The sequence below is a fragment of the Oncorhynchus mykiss genome, chromosome 6, assembly GCF_013265735.2.
Source record: "Oncorhynchus mykiss isolate Arlee chromosome 6, USDA_OmykA_1.1, whole genome shotgun sequence".
In the NCBI taxonomy this organism is placed as follows: Eukaryota; Metazoa; Chordata; class Actinopteri; order Salmoniformes; family Salmonidae; genus Oncorhynchus; species Oncorhynchus mykiss.
In genome coordinates, this window is record NC_048570.1 from 91,661,814 (window position 1) to 91,682,861 (window position 21,048).

A 21,048-nucleotide genomic window follows, 5' to 3' on the forward strand; every position below is an offset into this window, starting at 1 on the left:
TGTGTTCTCCCCTCCCTAGACATTCAGTCCAGTAAGCATAAGGACCGGAGGAAAGGCTCGTTGGACGTCAGATCGACTACGTCTCGAGGGAGTGATGGTGAGAGGAGAGGAGGGAGGGAGGGAGGGAGGGAGGGAGGGAGGGAGGGAGGGAGGGAGGGAGGGAGGGAGGGAGGGAGGGAGTGATTGAGGGAGGAGAGGAGGGAGGGAGGGATGGTGAGAGGAGAGGAGGGAGGGAGGGAGGGAGGGAGGGAGGGAGGGAGGGAGGGAGGGAGGGAGGGAGGAGGGAGGGATGGTGAGAGGAGAGGAGGGAGAGGGAGGGAGGGAGTGATGGTGAGAGGAGAGGAGGGAGGGAGGGAGGGAGCGATGTTGAGAGGAGAGGAGGGAGGGAGGGAGGCAGGGAGGGAGGGAGGGAGGAGAGGAGGGAGGGAGAGAGGGAGGGAGGGAGGAGAGGAGGGAGGGAGGGAGGGAGGGAGGGAGGGAGGGAGGGAGGGAGGGAGCGATGGTGAGAGGAGAGGGAGGGAGGGAGGGAGGGATGGTGAGAGGAGAGGAGGGAGGGAGGGAGGGAGCGATGGTGGGAGGAGAGAAGGGAGGGAGGGAGGGATGGTGAGAGGAGAGGAGGGAGGGAGGGAGCGATGGTGAGAGGAGAGGAGGGAGGGAGGGAGGGAGGGAGGGATGGTGAGAGGAGAGGAGGGAGGGAGGGAGGGAGCGATGGTGGGAGGAGAGAAGGGAGGGAGGGAGGGATGGTGAGAGGAGAGGAGGGAGGGAGGGAGGGAGCGATGGTGAGAGGAGAGGAGGGAGGGAGGCAGGGAGGGAGGGAGGAGAGGAGAGGAGGGAGGGAGGGAGGGAGGGAGGGAGGGGGGGGGAGGGAGGGAGGGAGGGAGGAGAGGAGGGAGGGAGGGAGGGAGGTATGGTGAGAGGAGAGGAGGGAGGGAGGGAGGGAGGGAGGGAGGGAGGGAGGGAGGGAGGGATGGTGAGAGGAGAGGAGGGAGGGAGGGAGCGATGGTGGGAGGAGAGAAGGGAGGGAGGGAGGGATGGTGAGAGGAGAGGAGGGAGGGAGGGAGGGAGCGATGGTGAGAGGAGGGAGGGAGGGAGGGAGGGAGGGAGGGAGGGAGGGATGGTGAGAGGAGAGGAGGGAGGGAGGGAGGGAGGGAGCGATGGTGGGAGGAGAGAAGGGAGGGAGGGAGGGATGGTGAGAGGAGAGGAGGGAGGGAGGGAGGGAGCGATGGTGAGAGGAGGGAGGGAGGGAGGGAGGGAGGGATGGTGAGAGGACGGGGACAGGGAGGGAGGGAGGGAGGGAGGGATGGTGAGAGGAGAGGAGAGGAGAGGAGAGGAGAGGAGGGAGGGAGGGATGGTGAGAGGAGGGGAGAGGAGAGGAGAGGAGAGGAGGGAGGGAGGGATGGTGAGAGGAGGGGAGAGGAGGGAGGGAGGGATGGTGAGAGGAGGGAGGGAGGGAGGGAGGGAGGGATGGTGAGAGGACGGGGACAGGGAGGGAGGGAGGGAGGGAGGGATGGTGAGAGGAGAGGAGAGGAGAGGAGAGGAGAGGAGGGAGGGAGGGATGGTGAGAGGAGGGGAGAGGAGGGAGGGAGGGATGGTGAGAGGAGGGAGGGAGGGAGGGAGGGAGGGAGGGAGGGAGGGAGGGAGGGATGGACTGGGACAGAGAGAGAGACTGTGGAACTATTCTAGAGAACAGAGTTACAAATGAACATGATCACTATTATTATTCTACTTGTTTATTGGACACATCTTTGGAGGAACAAGCCAGTGGTGTCTACGGGGTAGTCTTCCTCTCCTCGTCTTCCTCTCCTCGTCTCTCCTCTCCTCGTCTTCCTCTCCTCGTCTTCCTCTCCTCGTCTACCTCTCCTCGTCTTCCTCTCCTCGTCTTCCTCTCCACGTCTTCCTCTCCTCGTCTCTCCTCGTCTTCCTCTCCACGTCTTCCTCTCCTCGTCTTCCTCTCCTCGTCTTCCTTTCCTCGTCTCTCCTCTCCTCGTCTTTTTCTCCTTGTCTTCCTCTCCTCACCTCTCCTCGTCTTCCTCTCCTCGTCTCTCCTCTCCTCGTCTTCCTGTCCACGTCTTCCTCTCCTCATCTTCCTCTCCACGTCTCTCCTCGTCTTCCTCTCCTCATCTTCCTCTCCACGTCTCTCCTCATCTTCCTCTCCACGTCTCTCCTCGTCTTCCTCTCCTCGTTTTCCTCTCCTCGTCACTAGTAAAACAGTCCTGTGTTTTTGGCTGCTGAACGTATCAGTTGGGTATAAAGCTCAGTGGTGGTTGAGTTTGTCCTCATGTTTCCAGGCAGTTCCCAGAGAAGACACTCCTCCATGGCCAGAATCCACTCCATGACCATCGAAGCTCCAATCACCAAGGTGCCTACGTTTCATACAATGACTTACACAACTCTGTCATTTACTACACAGTCATACAGTCAAAAAGTCATATAGGATATCTGTGGTACTTTAAGTTCTGTCACATGACCACTCCTAGTCCTCAAGGTTCTGTCACATGAACACTCCTAGTCCTCAAGGTTCTGTCACATGACCACTCCTAGTCCTCAAGGTTCTGTCACATGACCACTCCTAGTCCTCAAGGTTCTGTCACATGACCACTCCTAGTCCTCAAGGTTCTGTCACATGACCACTCCTAGTCCTCAAGGTTCTGTCACATGACCACTCCTAGTCGCCAAGGTTCTGTCACATGACCACTCCTAGTCCTCAAGGTTCTGTCACATGACCACTCCTAGTCCTCAAGGTTCTGTCACATGACCACTCCTAGTCGCCAAGGTTCTGTCACATGACCACTCCTAGTCCTCAAGGTTCTGTCACATGACCACTCCTAGTCCTCAAGGTTCTGTCACATGACCACTCCTAGTCGCCAAGGTTCTGTCACATGACCACTCCTAGTCCTCAAGGTTCTGTCACATGACCACTCCTAGTCGCCAAGGTTCTGTCACATGACCACTCCTAGTCCTCAAGGTTCTGTCACATGACCACTCCTAGTCCTCAAGGTTCTGTCACATGACCACTCCTAGTCCTCAAGGTTCTGTCACATGACCACTCCTAGTCCTCAAGGTTCTGTCACATGACCACTCCTAGTCCTCAAGGTTCTGTCACATGACCACTCCTAGTCCTCAAGTTTCTGTCACATGACCACTCCTAGTCCCACTCCTAGTCCTAGTCCTAGTCTGTCTGTCTGTCTGTCTGTCTGTCTGTCTGTCTGTCTGTCTGTCTGCCTGTCTGCCTGCCTGTCTGTCTGCCTGTCTGTCTGCCTGTCTGTCTGTCTCTGTCTGTCTGTCTGTCTGTCTGTCTGTCTGTCTGTCTGTCTGTCTGTCTGTCTGTCTGTCTGTCTACAGCTGCATCAGGTTGTTATAAATGCTTTATAAATAGTTCAGTGAGTTCAACCTCTGCTACTTCATCATTCAGGTTTTATTGTGTTACCTCTTTCTGTCTCTCTAACCATGATATCTTTCTGTCTCTCTAACCACAATATCTTTCTGTCTCTCTATCCACAATATCTTTCTGTCTCTCTATCCACAATATCTTTCTGTCTCTCTATCCACAATATCTTTCTGTCTCTCTATCCACAATATCTTTCTTTCTCTATCCACAATATCTTTCTTTCTGTCTCTCTATCCACAATATCTTTCTTTCTCTAACCATGATATCTTTCTTTCTCTCTATCCACAATATCTTTCTGTCTCTCTATCCACAATATATTTCTGTCTCTCTATCCACAATATCTTTCTGTCTCTCTATCCACAATATCTTTCTGTCTCTCTATCCACAATATCTTTCTGTCTCTCTATCCACAATATCTTTCTGTCTCTCTATCCACAATATCTTTCTTTCTCTCTATCCACAATATCTTTCTGTCTCTCTATCCACAATATATTTATGTCTCTCTATCCACAATATCTTTCTTTCTCTCTCTCTCTATCCACAATATCTTTCTTTCTGTCTCTCTATCCACAATATCTTTCTTTCTGTCTCTCTAGCCACAATATATTTATTTCTGTCTCTCTATCCACAATATCTTTCTTTCTCTCTATCCACAATATCTTTCTGTCTCTCTATCCACAATATCTTTCTTTCTGTCTCTCTATCCACAATATCTTTCTTTCTGTCTCTCTATCCACAATATCTTTCTTTCTGTCTCTCTATCCACAATATCTTTCTGTCTCTCTATCCACAATATCTTTCTTTCTGTCTCTCTATCCACAATATCTTTCTGTCTCTCTATCCACAATATCTTTCTGTCTCTCTATCCACAATATCTTTCTGTCTCTCTATCCACAATATCTTTCTTTCTCTATCCACAATATCTTTCTTTCTGTCTCTCTATCCACAATATCTTTCTTTCTCTAACCATGATATCTTTCTTTCTCTCTATCCACAATATCTTTCTGTCTCTCTATCCACAATATCTTTCTGTCTCTCTATCCACAATATCTTTCTGTCTCTCTATCCACAATATCTTTCTGTCTCTCTATCCACAATATCTTTCTGTCTCTCTATCCACAATATCTTTCTGTCTCTCTATCCACAATATCTTTCTTTCTCTCTATCCACAATATTTTTCTGTCTCTCTATCCACAATATCTTTCTTTCTGTCTCTCTATCCACAATATCTTTCTTTCTGTCTCTCTATCCACAATATCTTTCTTTCTGTCTCTCTATCCACAATATCTTTCTGTCTCTCTATCCACAATATCTTTCTTTCTGTCTCTCTATCCACAATATCTTTCTGTCTCTCTATCCACAATATCTTTCTGTCTCTCTATCCACAATATCTTTCTGTCTCTCTATCCACAATATCTTTCTGTCTCTCTATCCACAATATCTTTCTGTCTCTCTATCCACAATATCTTTCTGTCTCTCTATCCACAATATCTTTCTGTCTCTCTATCCACAATATCTTTCTGTCTCTCTATCCACAATATCTTTCTGTCTCTCTATCCACAATATCTTTCTGTCTCTCTATCCACAATATCTTTCTGTCTCTCTATCCACAATATCTTTCTTTCTCTATCCACAATATCTTTCTGTCTCTCTATCCACAATATCTTTCTGTCTCTCTATCCACAATATCTTTCTGTCTCTCTATCCACAATATCTTTCTGTCTCTCTATCCACAATATCTTTCTGTCTCTCTATCCACAATATCTTTCTGTCTCTCTATCCACAATATCTTTCTTTCTGTCTCTCTATCCACAATATCTTTCTTTCTGTCTCTCTATCCACAATATCTTTCTTTCTCTCTATCCACAATATCTTTCTTTCTCTCTATCCACAATATCTTTCTGTCTCTCTATCCACAATATCTTTCTGTCTCTCTATCCACAATATATTTCTTTCTGTCTCTCTATCCACAATATCTTTCTTTCTCTATCCACAATATCTTTCTGTCTCTCTATCCATAATATCTTTCTTTCTCTCTATCCACAATATCTTTCTGTCTCTCTATCCACAATATATTTCTTTCTTTCTCTCTATCCACAATATCTTTCTGTCTCTCTATCCACAATATCTTTCTGTCTCTCTATCCACAATATCTTTCTGTCTCTCTATCCACAATATCTTTCTTTCTCTCTATCCACAATATATTTCTGTCTCTCTATCCACAATATCTTTCTGTCTCTCTATCCACAATATCTTTCTTTCTCTATCCACAATATCTTTCTGTCTCTCTATCCACAATATCTTTCTGTCTCTCTATCCACAATATCTTTCTGTCTCTCTATCCACAATATCTTTCTCTCTCTCTAACCATGATATCTGTGTTATGTTTTATAGACATGTAAAGTGTTACCATTCTGTACATGGCCACATTTAACATCTAGAAAGATGACAGAGATAAATACAAATGATCCTCACTGAACCCCCTCGTCCCTCCAGGTGATCAACATCATCAACGCAGCCCAGGAGTCTAGTCCAATGCCCGTAGCAGAGGCCCTGGACCGGGTCCTGGAGATCCTGAGGACCACAGAGCTCTACTCTCCTCAGCTGGGCACCAAGGAGGAAGACCCTCATACTAACGACCTGGTGGGAGGACTGATGACGGTAAAGGTCGGGGGTTAGGGGTCAATAGATGCAGAGCTCTACTCTCCTCAGCTGGGCACCAAGGAGGAAGACCCTCATACTAACGACCTGGTGGGAGGACTGATGACGGTAAAGGTCGGGGGTTAGGGGTCAATAGATGCAGAGCTCTACTCTCCTCAGCTGGGCACCAAGGAGGAAGACCCTCATACTAACGACCTGGTGGGAGGACTGATGACGGTAAAGGTCGGGGGTTAGGGGTCAATAGATGCAGAGCTCTACTCTCCTCAGCTGGGCACCAAGGAGGAAGACCCTCATACTAACGACCTGGTGGGAGGACTGATGACGGTAAAGGTCGGGGGTTAGGGGTCAATAGATGCAGAGCTCTACTCTCCTCAGCTGGGCACCAAGGAGGAAGACCCTCATACTAACGACCTGGTGGGAGGACTGATGACGGTAAAGGTCGGGGGTTAGGGGTCAATAGATGCAGAGCTCTACTCTCCTCAGCTGGGCACCAAGGAGGAAGACCCTCATACTAACGACCTGGTGGGAGGACTGATGACGGTAAAGGTCGGGGGTTAGGGGTCAATAGATGCAGACCTCTACTCTCCTCAGCTGGGCACCAAGGAGGAAGACCCTCATACTAACGGCCTGGTGGGAGGACTGATGACGGTAAAGGTCGGGGGTTAGGGGTCAATAGATGCAGAGCTCTACTCTCCTCAGCTGGGCACCAAGGAGGAAGTGTGTGCATGCACGCCTGTGTACATTGAAGTGTACGTGAGCCTGTGTATGTCTCTGTTTACTGTGTGTGTGTGTGTGTGTGTGTGTGTGTGTGTGTGTGTGTGTACGCGGCCGTAGCAGAGTAGAGAGAGAGTGCCAAGTTGGCAGTCTTGGCTGCTGCCCCAGAGGAAGTGTTAGATTGTCCTTTGTGCTCCAGTAGGCTGGAGAGGAAAGGCCACACACACGCACACACTGAAACACACACACACTGAAACACACACACTGAAACACTGAAACACACACACACTGAAACACTGAAACACACACACACTGAAACACTGAAACACACACACACTGAAAAACACACTGAAACACACACACACTGAAACATACACACACTGAAACACACACACACTGAAACATACACACACTGAAACACACACACACTGAAACACACACACACTGAAACACTGAAACACACACACACTGAAAAACACACTGAAACACACACACACTGAAACATACACACACTGAAACACACACTGAAACACACACACACTGAAACATACACACACTGAAACACACACACACTGAAACACACACACACTGAAACACACACACACTGAAACATACACACACACTGAAACACACACACACTGAAACACACACACACTGAAACATACACACTGAAACACACACACACTGAAACATACACACACACACACTGAAACATACACACACACTGAAACACACACATACACACTGAAACACACACACACTGAATCAGAAACACACACTGAAATACACACACACTGAAACATACACACACTGAAACACACACACACTGAAACACACACACACACTGAAACATACACACTGAAACACACACACACTGAAACACACACACACTGAATCAGAAACACTGAAACACACACACACTGAAACACACACACACTGGCTGACACTCCTGTCTCCCTCTGGACTCCAGCGTTCTGGAAACATCCTGTTCTTAGGAAGACTAGATGAATGAGAATTATTTACTTTAACACAGACTGACAGAGGATGGGAGGGAGGGAGCGAGAGAGAGAGGGAGTGACAGAGGATGGGAGGGAGGGAGGGAGGGGGGAGAGAGGGAGGGAGGGAGACAGGGAGGGAGAGAGAGAGATGGAGTGAGAGAGAGGGAGGGAGAGAGAGAGAGAGGGAGGGAGGGAGGGAGGGAGGGAGGGAGGGAGGGGGAGAGAGAGAGAGAGAGGGAGGGAGGGAGGGGGAGAGATGGAGGGAGAGAGAGAGAGAGGGAGGGAGGGAGGGGGAGAGAGGGAGAGAGAGAGAGAGAGGGAGACAGAGATGAAATCAGAGAAGGTGAACTATCTGAATGGTAGTGTTATCTTGGGAGAGAGAGAGAGAGAGAGAGAGAGAGAGAGAGAGAGAGAGAGGGAGACAGAGATGAAATTAGAGAAGGTGAACTATCTGAATGGTAGTGTTATCTTGGGAGAGAGAGAGAGAGAGAGAGAGAGAGAGACAGAGATGAAATCAGAGAAGGTGAACTATCTGAATGGTAGTGTTATCTTGTGTTCCAGATCATTATTTATGTAGCTTGTGATGGGTTTAATATGTTTACTGTTAGCTATTTATTCTGTGGAGTCAGATGTTTTGTTCCACCCTAAACTGCTTTGGTACGACAGTGATGTATTCTGGGACGGTACTGTAGTTCTAGCACTGAGCGGACAGCACCACAGACAGGTACTGTAGTTCTAGCACTGAGCGGACAGCACCACAGACAGGTACTGTAGTTCTAGTGCTGAGCGGATAGCACCACAGACAGGTACTGTAGTTCTAGCACTGAGCGGACAGCACCACAGACAGGTACTGTAGTTCTAGCACTGAGCGGACAGCACCACAGACAGGTACTGTAGTTCAAGCACTGAGCGGACAGCACCACAGACAGGTACTGTAGTTCTAGCACTGAGCGGACAGCACCACAGACAGGTACTGTAGTTCTAGCACTGAGCGGATAGCACCACAGACAGGTACTGTAGTTCTAGCACTGAGCGGACAGCACCACAGACAGGTACTGTAGTTCTAGCACTGAGCGGACAGCGCCACAGACAGGTACTGTAGTTCTAGCACTGAGCGGATAGCACCACAGACAGGTACTGTAGTTCTAGCACTGAGCGGACAGCACCACAGACAGGTACTGTAGTTCTAGCACTGAGCGGATAGCACCACAGACAGGTACTGTAGTTCTAGCACTGAGCGGATAGCACCACAGACAGGTACTGTAGTTCTAGCACTGAGCGGACAGCACCACAGACAGGTACTGTAGTTCTAGCACTGAGCGGATAGCACCACAGACAGGTACTGTAGTTCTAGCACTGAGCGGACAGCACCACAGACAGGTACTGTAGTTCTAGCACTGAGCGGACAGCACCACAGACAGGTACTGTAGTTCTAGCACTGAGCGGACAGCACCACAGAGAGGTACTGTAGTTCTAGCACTGAGCGGACAGCACCACAGACAGGTACTGTAGTTCTAGCACTGAGCGGATAGCACCACAGACAGGTACTGTAGTTCTAGCACTGAGCGGATAGCACCACAGACATGTACTGTAGTTCTAGCATTGAGCGGACAGCACCACAGACAGGTACTGTAGTTCTAGCACTGAGCGGACAGCACCACAGACAGGTACTGTAGTTCTAGCACTGAGCGGACAGCACCACAGACAGGTACTGTAGTTCTAGCACTGAGCGGACAGCACCACAGACAGGTACTGTAGTTCTAGCACTGAGCGGATAGCACCACAGACAGGTACTGTAGTTCTAGCACTGAGCGGATAGCACCACAGACAGGTACTGTAGTTCTAGCACTGAGCGGATAGCACCACAGACAGGTACTGTAGTTCTAGCACTGAGCGGATAGCACCACAGACAGGTACTGTAGTTCTAGCACTGAGCGGACAGCACCACAGACAGGTACTGTAGTTCTAGCACTGAGCGGACAGCACCACAGACAGGTACTGTAATTCTAGCACTGAGCGGATAGCACCACAGACAGGTACTGTAGTTCTAGCACTGAGCGGACAGCACCACAGACAGGTACTGTAGTTCTAGCACTGAGCGGATAGCACCACAGACAGGTACTGTAGTTCTAGCACTGAGCGGACAGCACCACAGACAGGTACTGTAGTTCTAGCACTGAGCGGACAGCACCACAGACAGGTACTGTAGTTCTAGCACTGAGCGGATAGCACCACAGACAGGTACTGTAGTTCTAGCACTGAGCGGACAGCACCACAGACAGGTACTGTAGTTCTAGCACTGAGCGGATAGCACCACAGACAGGTACTGTAGTTCTAGCACTGAGCGGATAGCACCACAGACAGGTACTGTAGTTCTAGCACTGAGCGGATAGCACCACAGACAGGTACTGTAGTTCTAGCACTGAGCGGATAGCACCACAGACAGGTACTGTAGTTCTAGCACTGAGCGGACAGCACCACAGACAGGTACTGTAGTTCTAGCACTGAGCGGATAGCACCACAGACAGGTACTGTAGTTCTAGCACTGAGCGGATAGCACCACAGACAGGTACTGTAGTTCTAGCACTGAGCGGATAGCACCACAGACAGGTACTGTAGTTCTAGCACTGAGCGGACAGCACCACAGACAGGTACTGTAGTTCTAGCACTGAGCGGATAGCACCACAGACAGGTACTGTAGTTCTAGCACTGAGCGGACAGCACCACAGACAGGTACTGTAGTTCTAGCACTGAGCGGATAGCACCACAGACAGGTACTGTAATTCTAGCACTGAGCGGATAGCACCACAGACAGGTACTGTAGTTCTAGCACTGAGCGGATAGCACCACAGACAGGTACTGTAGTTCTAGCACTGAGCGGATAGCACCACAGACAGGTACTGTAGTTCTAGCACTGAGCGGACAGCACCACAGACAGGTACTGTAGTTCTAGCACTGAGCGGATAGCACCACAGACAGGTACTGTAGTTCTAGCACTGAGCGGATAGCACCACAGACAGGTACTGTAGTTCTAGCACTGAGCGGATAGCACCACAGACAGGTACTGTAGTTCTAGCACTGAGCGGATAGCACCACAGACAGGTACTGTAGTTCTAGCACTGAGCGGATAGCACCACAGACAGGTACTGTAGTTCTAGCACTGAGCGGATAGCACCACAGACAGGTACTGTAGTTCTAGCACTGAGCGGATAGCACCACAGACAGGTACTGTAGTTCTAGCACTGAGCGGATAGCACCACAGACAGGTACTGTAGTTCTAGCGCTGAGCGGACAGCACCACAGACAGGTACTGTAGTTCTAGTGCTGAGCGGATAGCACCACAGACAGGTACTGTAGTTCTAGCACTGAGCGGACAGCACCACAGACAGGTACTGTAGTTCTAGCACTGAGCGGACAGCACCACAGACAGGTACTGTAGTTCTAGCACTGAGCGGATAGCACCACAGACAGGTACTGTAGTTCTAGCACTGAGCGGACAGCACCACAGACAGGTACTGTAGTTCTAGCACTGAGCGGACAGCACCACAGACAGGCTGTTCCAAGCGGCGCTGAGCGGACAGCACCACAGACAGGCTGTTCCAAGCGGCGCTGAGCGGACAGCACCACAGACAGGCTGTTCCAAGCGGCGCTGAGCGGACAGCACCACAGACAGGCTGTTCCAAGCGGCGCTGAGCGGATAGCACCACAGACAGGCTGTTCCAAGCGGCGCTGAGCTGTTGTGGAATCAGGAGAGGACGGTCTTTAAATAGCTGCTGTGTACAGAAGCAACGCTGCGATCTGACAATGTAGGGGTCAAAGGTGAACCCTACTCCTCTTCCTTTCTCACTCGCTAAGTAAACACTCACTCCTCTGTCTCTCAGTGACACACACACACACACAGAGACAGTAAACACACACACACACACACACACACACACACACAGACAGTACACACACACACACAGACACACACACACACACACGGAGACAGTACACACACACAGACACACACACACACACACACAGAGACAGTACACACTGCAGACGCTGTGGTAGCCTTGGTGAGGGTACTGCCTGTTACCTACAACTCCACAGCCCAGGCATGCTGGGAGATACTGAGAGCTATTCAGTTAAGAGCACAGAGGTTCATCTCTCTCACGTCAGAATATGTGTCATTCACACTCAAACCGTGCTGTGGCGACAACAAGAGGAACACACACACACACACACATACACACACACACTACAGATGCTGTAGCTGCCTTGGCCAATACCCATTCACAACGTGCTGCAGTGTAACTAGCTGTGGTGACAACAACAGGAACACACACACACACAGAGACAGTACACACACACACACACACACACACACACACACACACACACACACTACAGATGCTGTAGCTGCCTTGGCCAATACCCATTCACAACGTGCTGCAGTGTAACTAGCTGTGGTGACAACAAGAGGAACACACACACACAGAGACAGTACACACACACACACACACACACACACACACTACAGATGCTGTAGCTGCCTTGGCCAATACCCATTCACAACGTGCTGCAGTGTAACTAGCTGTGGTGACGACAACAGGAAACAGTCCTGAGGGTTTTGGGAGAGATTCGTCCATTGACTTGCGTTGGCACATAGACATGGTCCATTTGGACCGGTGTCCGTTTTGACAACACATATGGTGGTCGTCATTCTCCAAACCAGATACTAGTTTGATTACACACACTTAGCTTGGGCTGCAACGTTGGGACGGTTTTTCTCTGAATCCTGAATGAAGTCTGTAACAAGATCGTGGTGGAGGGACAAGGGGTTTAGTTGTAATTCATTACATGTCTGTCTGGTGATAGGAAGACGACGGATGAGGAAACGCCTAAATCAAATCACTATTTTTTTGGGGGGTCATATTCACAGATGCTATTAGTCACATTCACAGATGTTATTGGTCACATTCACAGATGTTATTGGTCACATTCACAGATGCAGATGCTATTGGTCACATTCACAGATGCAGATGTTATTGGTCACATTCACAGATGTTATTGGTCACATTCACAGATGCTATTGGTCACATTCACAGATGCAGATGTTATTGGTTAGTAGATGTTATTGGTCACATACACATGGTTAGCAGATGCTATTGGTCACATTCACAGATGCTATTGGTCACATTCACAGATGCAGATGTTATTGGTTAGTAGGTATTATTGGTCACATACACATGGTTAGCAGATGCTATTGGTCATATTCACAGATGCTAATGGTCACATTCACAGATGCAGATGTTATTGGTTAGTAGATGTCATTGGTTACATACACATGGTTAGCTGATGTTATTGCGAGTGTAGCGAAATGCTTGTGCTTCTAGTTCCAACAGTGCAGTAATATCTAACAAGTAATCTAACAATTCCACAACAACTACCTAATACACACAAACCTAAAGGGATGGATTAAGAATATGTACATCTAAGTATATGGATGAGCGATGGCCGAGCGGCATAGGCAAGGTTCAATATATGGTATAAGATACAGTATATACATAAAAACAGAAACGTCCCATTTTCAGGACACTGCCTTTCAAAGATCATTTGTAAAAATCCAAATAACTTCACAGATGTTCATTGTAAAGGGTTTAAACACTGTTTCCCATGCTTGTTCAATGAACCATAAACAATGAATGAACATGCACCTGTGGAACGGTCGTTAAGTCACTAACAGCTTGCAGACGGTCGGCAAGACAGCGCTACAGGGGAGACAGGATGGACAGCTGATCGTCCTCACAGTGGCAGACCACGTGTAACAACACCTGCACAGGATCGGTACATCCGAACATCACACCTGTGGACAGGTACAGGATGGCAACAACAACTGCACAGGATCGGTACAGGATACAGGATGGCAACGACACCTGCACAGTATCGGTACAGGATACAGGATGGCAACAACAATCGCCCGAGTTACACCAGGAATACACAATCCCTCCGTCAGTGCTCAGACTGTCCGCAATAGGCTGAGAGAGGCTGGACTGAGGGCTTGTAGGCCTGTTGTAAGGCAGGTTCGCGTTTATCGTCGAAGGAGTGAGCGTTACACCGAGGCCTGTACTCTGGAGCGGGATCGATTTGGAGGTGGAGTTCTGTCATGGGCCGGTATGTCACAGCATCATCGGACTGAACTTGCTGTCATTGCAGGCAATCCCAACACTGTGCGTTACAGGGAAGACATCCTCCTCCCTCATGTGGTATCCTTCCTGCAGGCTCATCCTGACATGACCCTCCAGCATGAAAATGCCACCAGCCATACTGCTCGTTCTGTGCGTGATTTCCTGCAAGACAGGAATGTCAGTGTTCTGCCATGGCCAGCGAAGAGCCCGGATCTCAATCCCATTGAGCACGTCTGGGACCTGTTGGATCGGAGGGTGAGGGCTAGGGCCTTTCCCCCAGAAATGTCTGGGACCTGTTGGATCGGAGGGTGAGGGCTAGGGCCTTTCCCCCCAGAAATGTCTGGGACCTGTTGGATCGGAGGGTGAGGGCCAGGCCCGTTCCCCCCAGAAATGTCTGTGAACTTGAAGGTGCCTTGGTGGAAGAGTGGGGGCAACATCTCACAGTAGGAACTGGCAAATCTGGTGCAGTCCATGAGGAGGAGATGCACTGCAGTACTTAATGCAGCTGGTGGCCACACCAGATACTGACTGTTACTTTTGATTTTGACCCCCCCCCCCTCCCTTTGTTCAGGGTCACATTATTCAATTTCTGTTAGTCACATGTCTGTGTCTCAGTTGTTGAATCTTGTTATGTTCATACTAATATTTACACATGTTAAGTTTGCTGAAAATAAACGCAGTTGACAGTGAGAGGACATTTCTTTTTTTGCTGAGTTTATGATATGAGTAGTGTAAGATATGTAAACATTATTAAAGTGGCCATTAAAATGAGTGTCTATGTAGGTAGCAGTCTCTCTGAGTTATTGATAGCTGTTTAGCAGTCTGATGGCCTTGAGATAGAAGCTGTTTTTCTTTCTCTTGGTCCCAGCTTTGATGCACCTATAATGACCTCGCCTTCTGGATGGTAGCGGGGTGAACAGGGAGTAGCTCGGGTGGTTGTTGTCCTTGATCTTTTTGGCCTTCCTGTGACATTGGGTGCTGTAGGTGTCTTGGAGGGCAGGTAGTTATCCCCCGGTGATGCGTTGTGCAGACCACACCACCCTCTGGAGAGCCTTGCGGTTCAGGGTGGTGCAGTTGCCGTACCAGGCGGTGATACAGCCTGACAGGATGCTCTCGATTGTGCATCTGTAAAAGTTTGTCAGGGTTTTAGGTGACAAGCCACATTTCTTCAGTCTCCTGAAGTTGAAGAGGCACTGTTGAGCCTTCACCACACTATCAGTGTGGGTGGACCATTTCAGTTTGTCTGTGATGTGTACGCCGAGGAACTTAAAACTTTCCACCTTCTCCACTACTGTCCCTTTGATGTAGATAGGTGGGTGCTCCCTCTGCTGTTTCCTGAAGTCCACGATCATCTCCTTTGTTTTGTTGACATTGAGTGAGAGGTTGTTTTCCTGACACCACACTCCCAGGGCCCTAACCTCATCCCTGTAGGCTGTCTCTTTGCTGTTGGTAATCAAGCCCACCACTGTTGTGTCGTCTGCAAACTTGATGATTGAGTTGGAGGCGTGCATGGCCACGCAGTCGGGTGAACAGGGAGTACAGGAGGGGGCTGAGCACGCACCCTTGTGGGGCCCCAGTTTTGATGGTCAGCGAAGTGGATGATGTTGTTTCCTACCTTCACCACCTGGGGGCGACCCGTCAGAAAGTCCAGGACCCAATTGCACAGGGTGGGGTTGAGACCCAGGGCCTCCAGCTTGATGATGAGCTTGGAGGGTACTATGGTGTTGGATGTTGAGCTGTAGTCTATTAAAGTGGTACATGGTTATGGATTGGGCGTAGTAGTTTCTTGACATTCATTTCATTTGACAGTGTCTGAAACTATGGACTGATATAATTATTATTCTCTCTGTTTGTCTCTCTCTCTCTCTCTTTCTCTCTCTCTCTCGCTCTTTCTCTCTCTCTTTCTTTATATTTCTCTCTCTCTCTCTCTCTCTCTCTCTCTCTCTCTCTCTCTTCCCTTCCTCTCTCTCTTTCTCTCTCATCCTCTCTCTCCCTCTCTCTCTCTCTCTCTCTCTCTCTCTCATTCTTTCACAGGATGGCTTGCGCAGATTATCAGGAAACGAATACATCTTTGCTGCGAAACGTACGTACAGTATTGCTCTCCTGGCATAGTGATGAAGATGAAGATGATGATGATCACGTAAAGCGCCGTTTTGATTTGTCTCTCTCTCTCCCCCCAACATCTCCCCCTCTCCTCACCCCCCGCGCCGTCCCCCTCTCAGAGCCCCACCTCCCAAGTCACCTAGCCATGCCCCTGTCGTTGAATGACATCCCTCCTCACGTTGCCCAGACAATGGAGAATGAAGACTCCTGGGACTTTGACATCTTCAACCTGGAGACTGCCTGTCTGAAACGGTGAGAGGGGAGGTTATAACACTGTAATAACACTCTAATGTTGTAATAACACGTTCAACCTGGAGACTGCCTGTCTGAAACGGTGAGGGGAGGTTATAACACTGTAATAACACTCTAATGTTGTAATAACACGTTCAACCTGGAGACTGCCTGTCTGAAACGGTGAGGGGAGGTTATAACACTGTAATAACACTATAATGTTGTAATAACATGTTCAACCTGGAGACTGCCTGTCTGAAACGGTGAGGGGAGGTTATAACACTGTAATAACACTCTAATGTTGTAATAAGATGTTCAACCTGGAGACTGCCTGTCTGAAACGGTGAGAGGGGAGGTTATAACACTGTAATAACATATTCAACCTGGAGACTGCCTGTCTGAAACGGTGAGGGGAGGTTATAACACTGTAATAACACTCTAATGTTGTAATAAGATGTTCAACCTGGAGACTGCCTGTCTGAAACGGTGAGGGGAGGTTATAACACTGTAATAACACTCTAATGTTGTAATAAGATGTTCAACCTGGAGACTGCCTGTCTGAAACGGTGAGGGGAGGTTATAACACTGTAATAACACTAATGTTGTAATAACATGTTCAACCTGGAGACTGCCTGTCTGAAACGGTGAGGGGAGATTATAACACTGTAATAACACTCTAATGTTGTAATAACACGTTCAACCTGGAGACGGCCTGTCTGAAACGGTGAGGGGAGGTTATAACACTGTAATAACACTGTTATAATGCTGTAGTAACACTTTTATAAATATTCACTTCAGCCAGCTTTATCAAAATAACTGAGGAAAACGGTTTCCCAGGAGGTGGAATCAAAAGACTTTCTCCTTCATCTCTACTGTGGTTTGGTTTAGAGAGGTCCAGAAGCCACAGAAATGCAGAGACAATTCTACAAACTCCATCTGTTTCAGTACTGTACACAGGCTGTAAAGCTAATGGGTGCGTCCTAAATGGGACCATATTCCCTATATATAGTGCACTACTTTCAACCAGAGGCATATGGGTGATTCCTCACGAAACCAGGACACACAAAAAAAAAAGACCATGATTTAGGAGATTTTCACTCCATTCTATCCATTTAGTTCCTATGTATCTATGTGCCTAAAAGCATATTTGAGAAATAAGTAATTGAAGTTTGGAATATTTGTGACATTTTTTGGCTTTACCCAGGCCTCCTGTAAGACTCCATTATGTTTCATCTATAGATGCTACAAAGAAAACGATCAGTGTCATGTGAAACATTATAATATGTAATATGATTGGTATTTTGATTTCAATAACACTTTTTTTCTTACATGAATTTATGAATATTGAAAAATATAAACATGAATATGTTTTTAATTTGCCAAATGTTTCAATATATTGTTGAATTTATTAATACTATACAGGCATATCAAAGTTCCAAAGTGGAATCTCTGCTAGTTTTAAAGTTATGGCCCATTTTATACATAGAAATTGGCATAGTAGGCAATGTAACCAATCACAGCCCTCCTTTTACTTGTAATCATTGCACATCCTGCAAATCACCTGCAGAGGGCGACCATTTTGAATCCATTTTCACATTCACTCTGTTGGTAATGCTTACAAATCACTGGCAGAGGGCGACCATTTTGAATCCATTTTCACATTCACTCTGTTGGTAATGCTTACAAATCACTGGCAGAGGGCGACCATTTTGAATCCATTTTCACATTCACTCTGTTGGTAATGCTTACAAATCACTGGCAGAGGGCGACCATTTTGAATCCATTTTCACATTCATTCTGTTGGTAATGCTTACAAATCACTGGCAGAGGGCGACCATTTTGAATCCATTTTCACATTCACTCTGTTGGTAATGCTTACAAATCACTGGCAGAGGGCGACCATTTTGAATCCATTTTCACATTCACTCTGTTGGTAATGCTTACAAATCACTGGCAGAGGGCGACCATTTTGAATCCATTTTCACATTCATTCTGTTGGTAATGCTTACAAATCACTGGCAGAGGGCGACCATTTTGAATCAATTTTCACATTCACACTGTTGGTAATGCTTACAAATCACTGGCAGAGGGCGACCATTTTGAATCCATTTTCACATTCATTCTGTTGGTAATGCTTAGTAGCAGAGATCCCACTCTAGAACATTGATATGTCTGTAGAGTATATTATGTTTTTGTTCAACAATATATTGAAACATTTGTCAAATTCAAAAAATTTAGATTTTCAATATTCATGTTTATATTTTTTAGTATTCATAAGCGGGTAAAGCTTTACATGACACCAATTTTGTTTTGTAGCAACTACAGATGAAACATAATGCAGGTTTAAAGCAAAATTTCACAAATATTAAAACATGAATAAATTATTTCTCAATTATGCTTTAAAAAGATTATCTTGTTATCTCAAATGCAAGGGGCTGAAGCTCATTGGTTGGAACTCGAATTGCTAGGAGGCTGGCCCACGTGGGGGGGGAAATTAAGGGAAAATCGCGCAGTACAGCTTGTAGGGGCTGTCTTGTTAGACTTCTTTACAGCTTTGGACATTATTGATCTACTGCTGGAAAAACGTATGTGTTATGGCTTTACAGCCCCGGCTATAATGTGGATAAAGAGTTACTTGTCTAACAGAACACAGAGGGTGTTCTTTAATGGAAGCCTCTCCAACGTAATCCAGGTAGAAGCAGGAATTCCCCAGGGTAGCAGTTTAGGCCCGTTGATTTTTTTTCAATCTTTACTAACGACATGCCACTGGTTTTGAGTAAAGCCAGTGTGTCTATGTATGCGGATGACTCAACACTATACACGTCAGCTACCACAGCGACTGAAATGACTGAAACACTTAACAAAGAGTTGCAGTTAGTTTCCGAATGGGTAGCAAGGAATAAGTCAGTCCTAAATATTTCCAAAAATAAAAACATTGTATTTGGGACAAATCATTCACTAAACTCTAAACCTCAACTACATCTCGTAATGAATAATGTGGAAATTGAGCAAGTTGAGGAGACTACACTTTGTGGAGTAACCATGGATTGTAAACCATCATGGTCAAAACATATTGATACAACAGTAGCTAAGATGGGGAGAAGTCTGTCCGTAATAAAGCGATGCTCTGCCTTCTTAACAACACTGTCAACAAGGCAGGTCCTACAGGCCCTGGTTTTGTCTCACCTGGACTACTGTCCGGTCGTGTGGTCAGGTGCCTCAAAGAGGGACTTGGGGAATTACAATTGGCTCAGAACAGGGCAGCACAGCTGGCCCTTAAAGGTACACAGAGAGCTATCATTAATAATATGCATGTCAATCTCTCATGACTCAAAGTGGAAGAGAGATTGACTTCCTCATTACTTGTTTTTGTAAGAGGTGTTGACAAGCTGAAGGTACCGAGCTGTCTGTTTAAAATACTAGCACACAGCTCGGACACCCATACATACCCCCCCCACAAGACATGCCACCAGAGGTCTCTTCGCAGTCCCCAAGTCCAGAACAGACTACGGGAGGCACACAGTACAACATAGAGCCATGACCACATGAAACTCTATTCCACATCAGGTAACTGATGCAACAGTAGAATCAGATTTAAAAAGCAGGTAAAAATACACCTTATGGAACAGCGGGGACTGTGAAGAGACACACACACACAAAGGCACAGACACACGCAGACAAACACACATGATAACATACACACTATACACACACGTACACATGGATTTGTCTCTGCAGATATGTGGTAGTGGACTATGGGCACACACACAGTATGTTGTGGAATTCTGTAATTGTATTGTAATGTTTTTAAAATGGTATAACTGCCTTAATTCTGCTGGACCCCAGGAAGAGTAATGGGGATCCATAATAAATACAAATACAGCTAAAGGAACCAGTCATTTTCATCTATGGATTTTGTGGCTAATTGAGGTAAGACGAATTCGGCTCATAGATTATGCAGGTATGAACTACACATTGACACGTCCAGCCCAAAGCGGCATGTTTAAAAAAAATTGTCTTTCTTAGTTGCCAAATGACCTGAACATGTCTTTAAGATGCAAATATCAAATATATGTCAACAATCCTTCCTTTAAAGGACCATTCTACATTACGTGAAAATCCCCCAAATTATGTTTTTTTCAGGGGGGGGGGGGGGATCACCCACATGGGCTTTGGTGAAAAATAGTGCCCTATAAATGGCCTGTTGAGTGTCAGAGGGATTGGATTGGGAAGCTGGGTTATGGCAGAAGAGATGAGGTTACACCGTGTACTGTACTTAACTCTGTGGTATTGAACTCCTCCATTCTGTTAGTCCTAACCTTCATGCTGTCTGGTAATTGTCTCCTCCCAGGCCTCTGACCTATCTGGGCCTGAAGATCTTCTCTCGGTTCGGGGTGTGTGAGTTCCTGAGCTGTCCCGAGGCCACTCTCCGCTCCTGGCTGCAGGGGATCGAGGCTAACTACCACTCCACCAACTCCTACCACAACTCCTCGCATGCTGCCGATGTCCTGCACGCTACCGCATACTTCCTCTGCAAGGAGAGGGTCAAGGTAAGATGGCCGTCCAAGATGGCCGCCACTGGGTCAGACAGTTTTGTCTCGTTGGTTTTGTCTTGTTTTGACTTGTTTGTTTTTGTCTTGTTTGTTTTGTCTTGTTTGTTTTGTCTTGTTTGTTTTTGTCTTGTTTGTTTTTGTCTTGTTTGTTTTGTCTTGTTTGTTTTGTCTTGTTTGTTTTGTCTTGTTTGTTTTGTCTTGTTTGTTTTGTCTTGTTTGTTTTGTCT

The 21,048-nt window shown here is 47.2% G+C and overlaps 1 protein-coding gene across 4 annotated transcripts in view; it reads left to right on the forward strand.

Annotated features, from left to right (window-relative positions):
• The window catches only part of LOC110511547 (high affinity cAMP-specific and IBMX-insensitive 3',5'-cyclic phosphodiesterase 8A), a 208,778-nt gene that overhangs the window by 171,305 nt on the left and 16,425 nt on the right, over positions 1–21,048 (forward strand). For 3 of the 4 annotated variants that reach the window (XM_036981520.1, XM_036981522.1, XM_036981523.1), the window contains 6 exons: positions 20–97; positions 2,289–2,359; positions 5,885–6,049; positions 15,969–16,017; positions 16,157–16,289; positions 20,620–20,818. In XM_036981520.1, coding sequence (XP_036837415.1) covers positions 20–97; positions 2,289–2,359; positions 5,885–6,049; positions 15,969–16,017; positions 16,157–16,289; positions 20,620–20,818 — 695 coding nt within the window. The remainder of the gene's footprint in view (positions 1–19; positions 98–2,288; positions 2,360–5,884; positions 6,050–15,968; positions 16,018–16,156; positions 16,290–20,619; positions 20,819–21,048) is intronic. The other variant, XM_036981521.1, reaches the window with a different exon arrangement.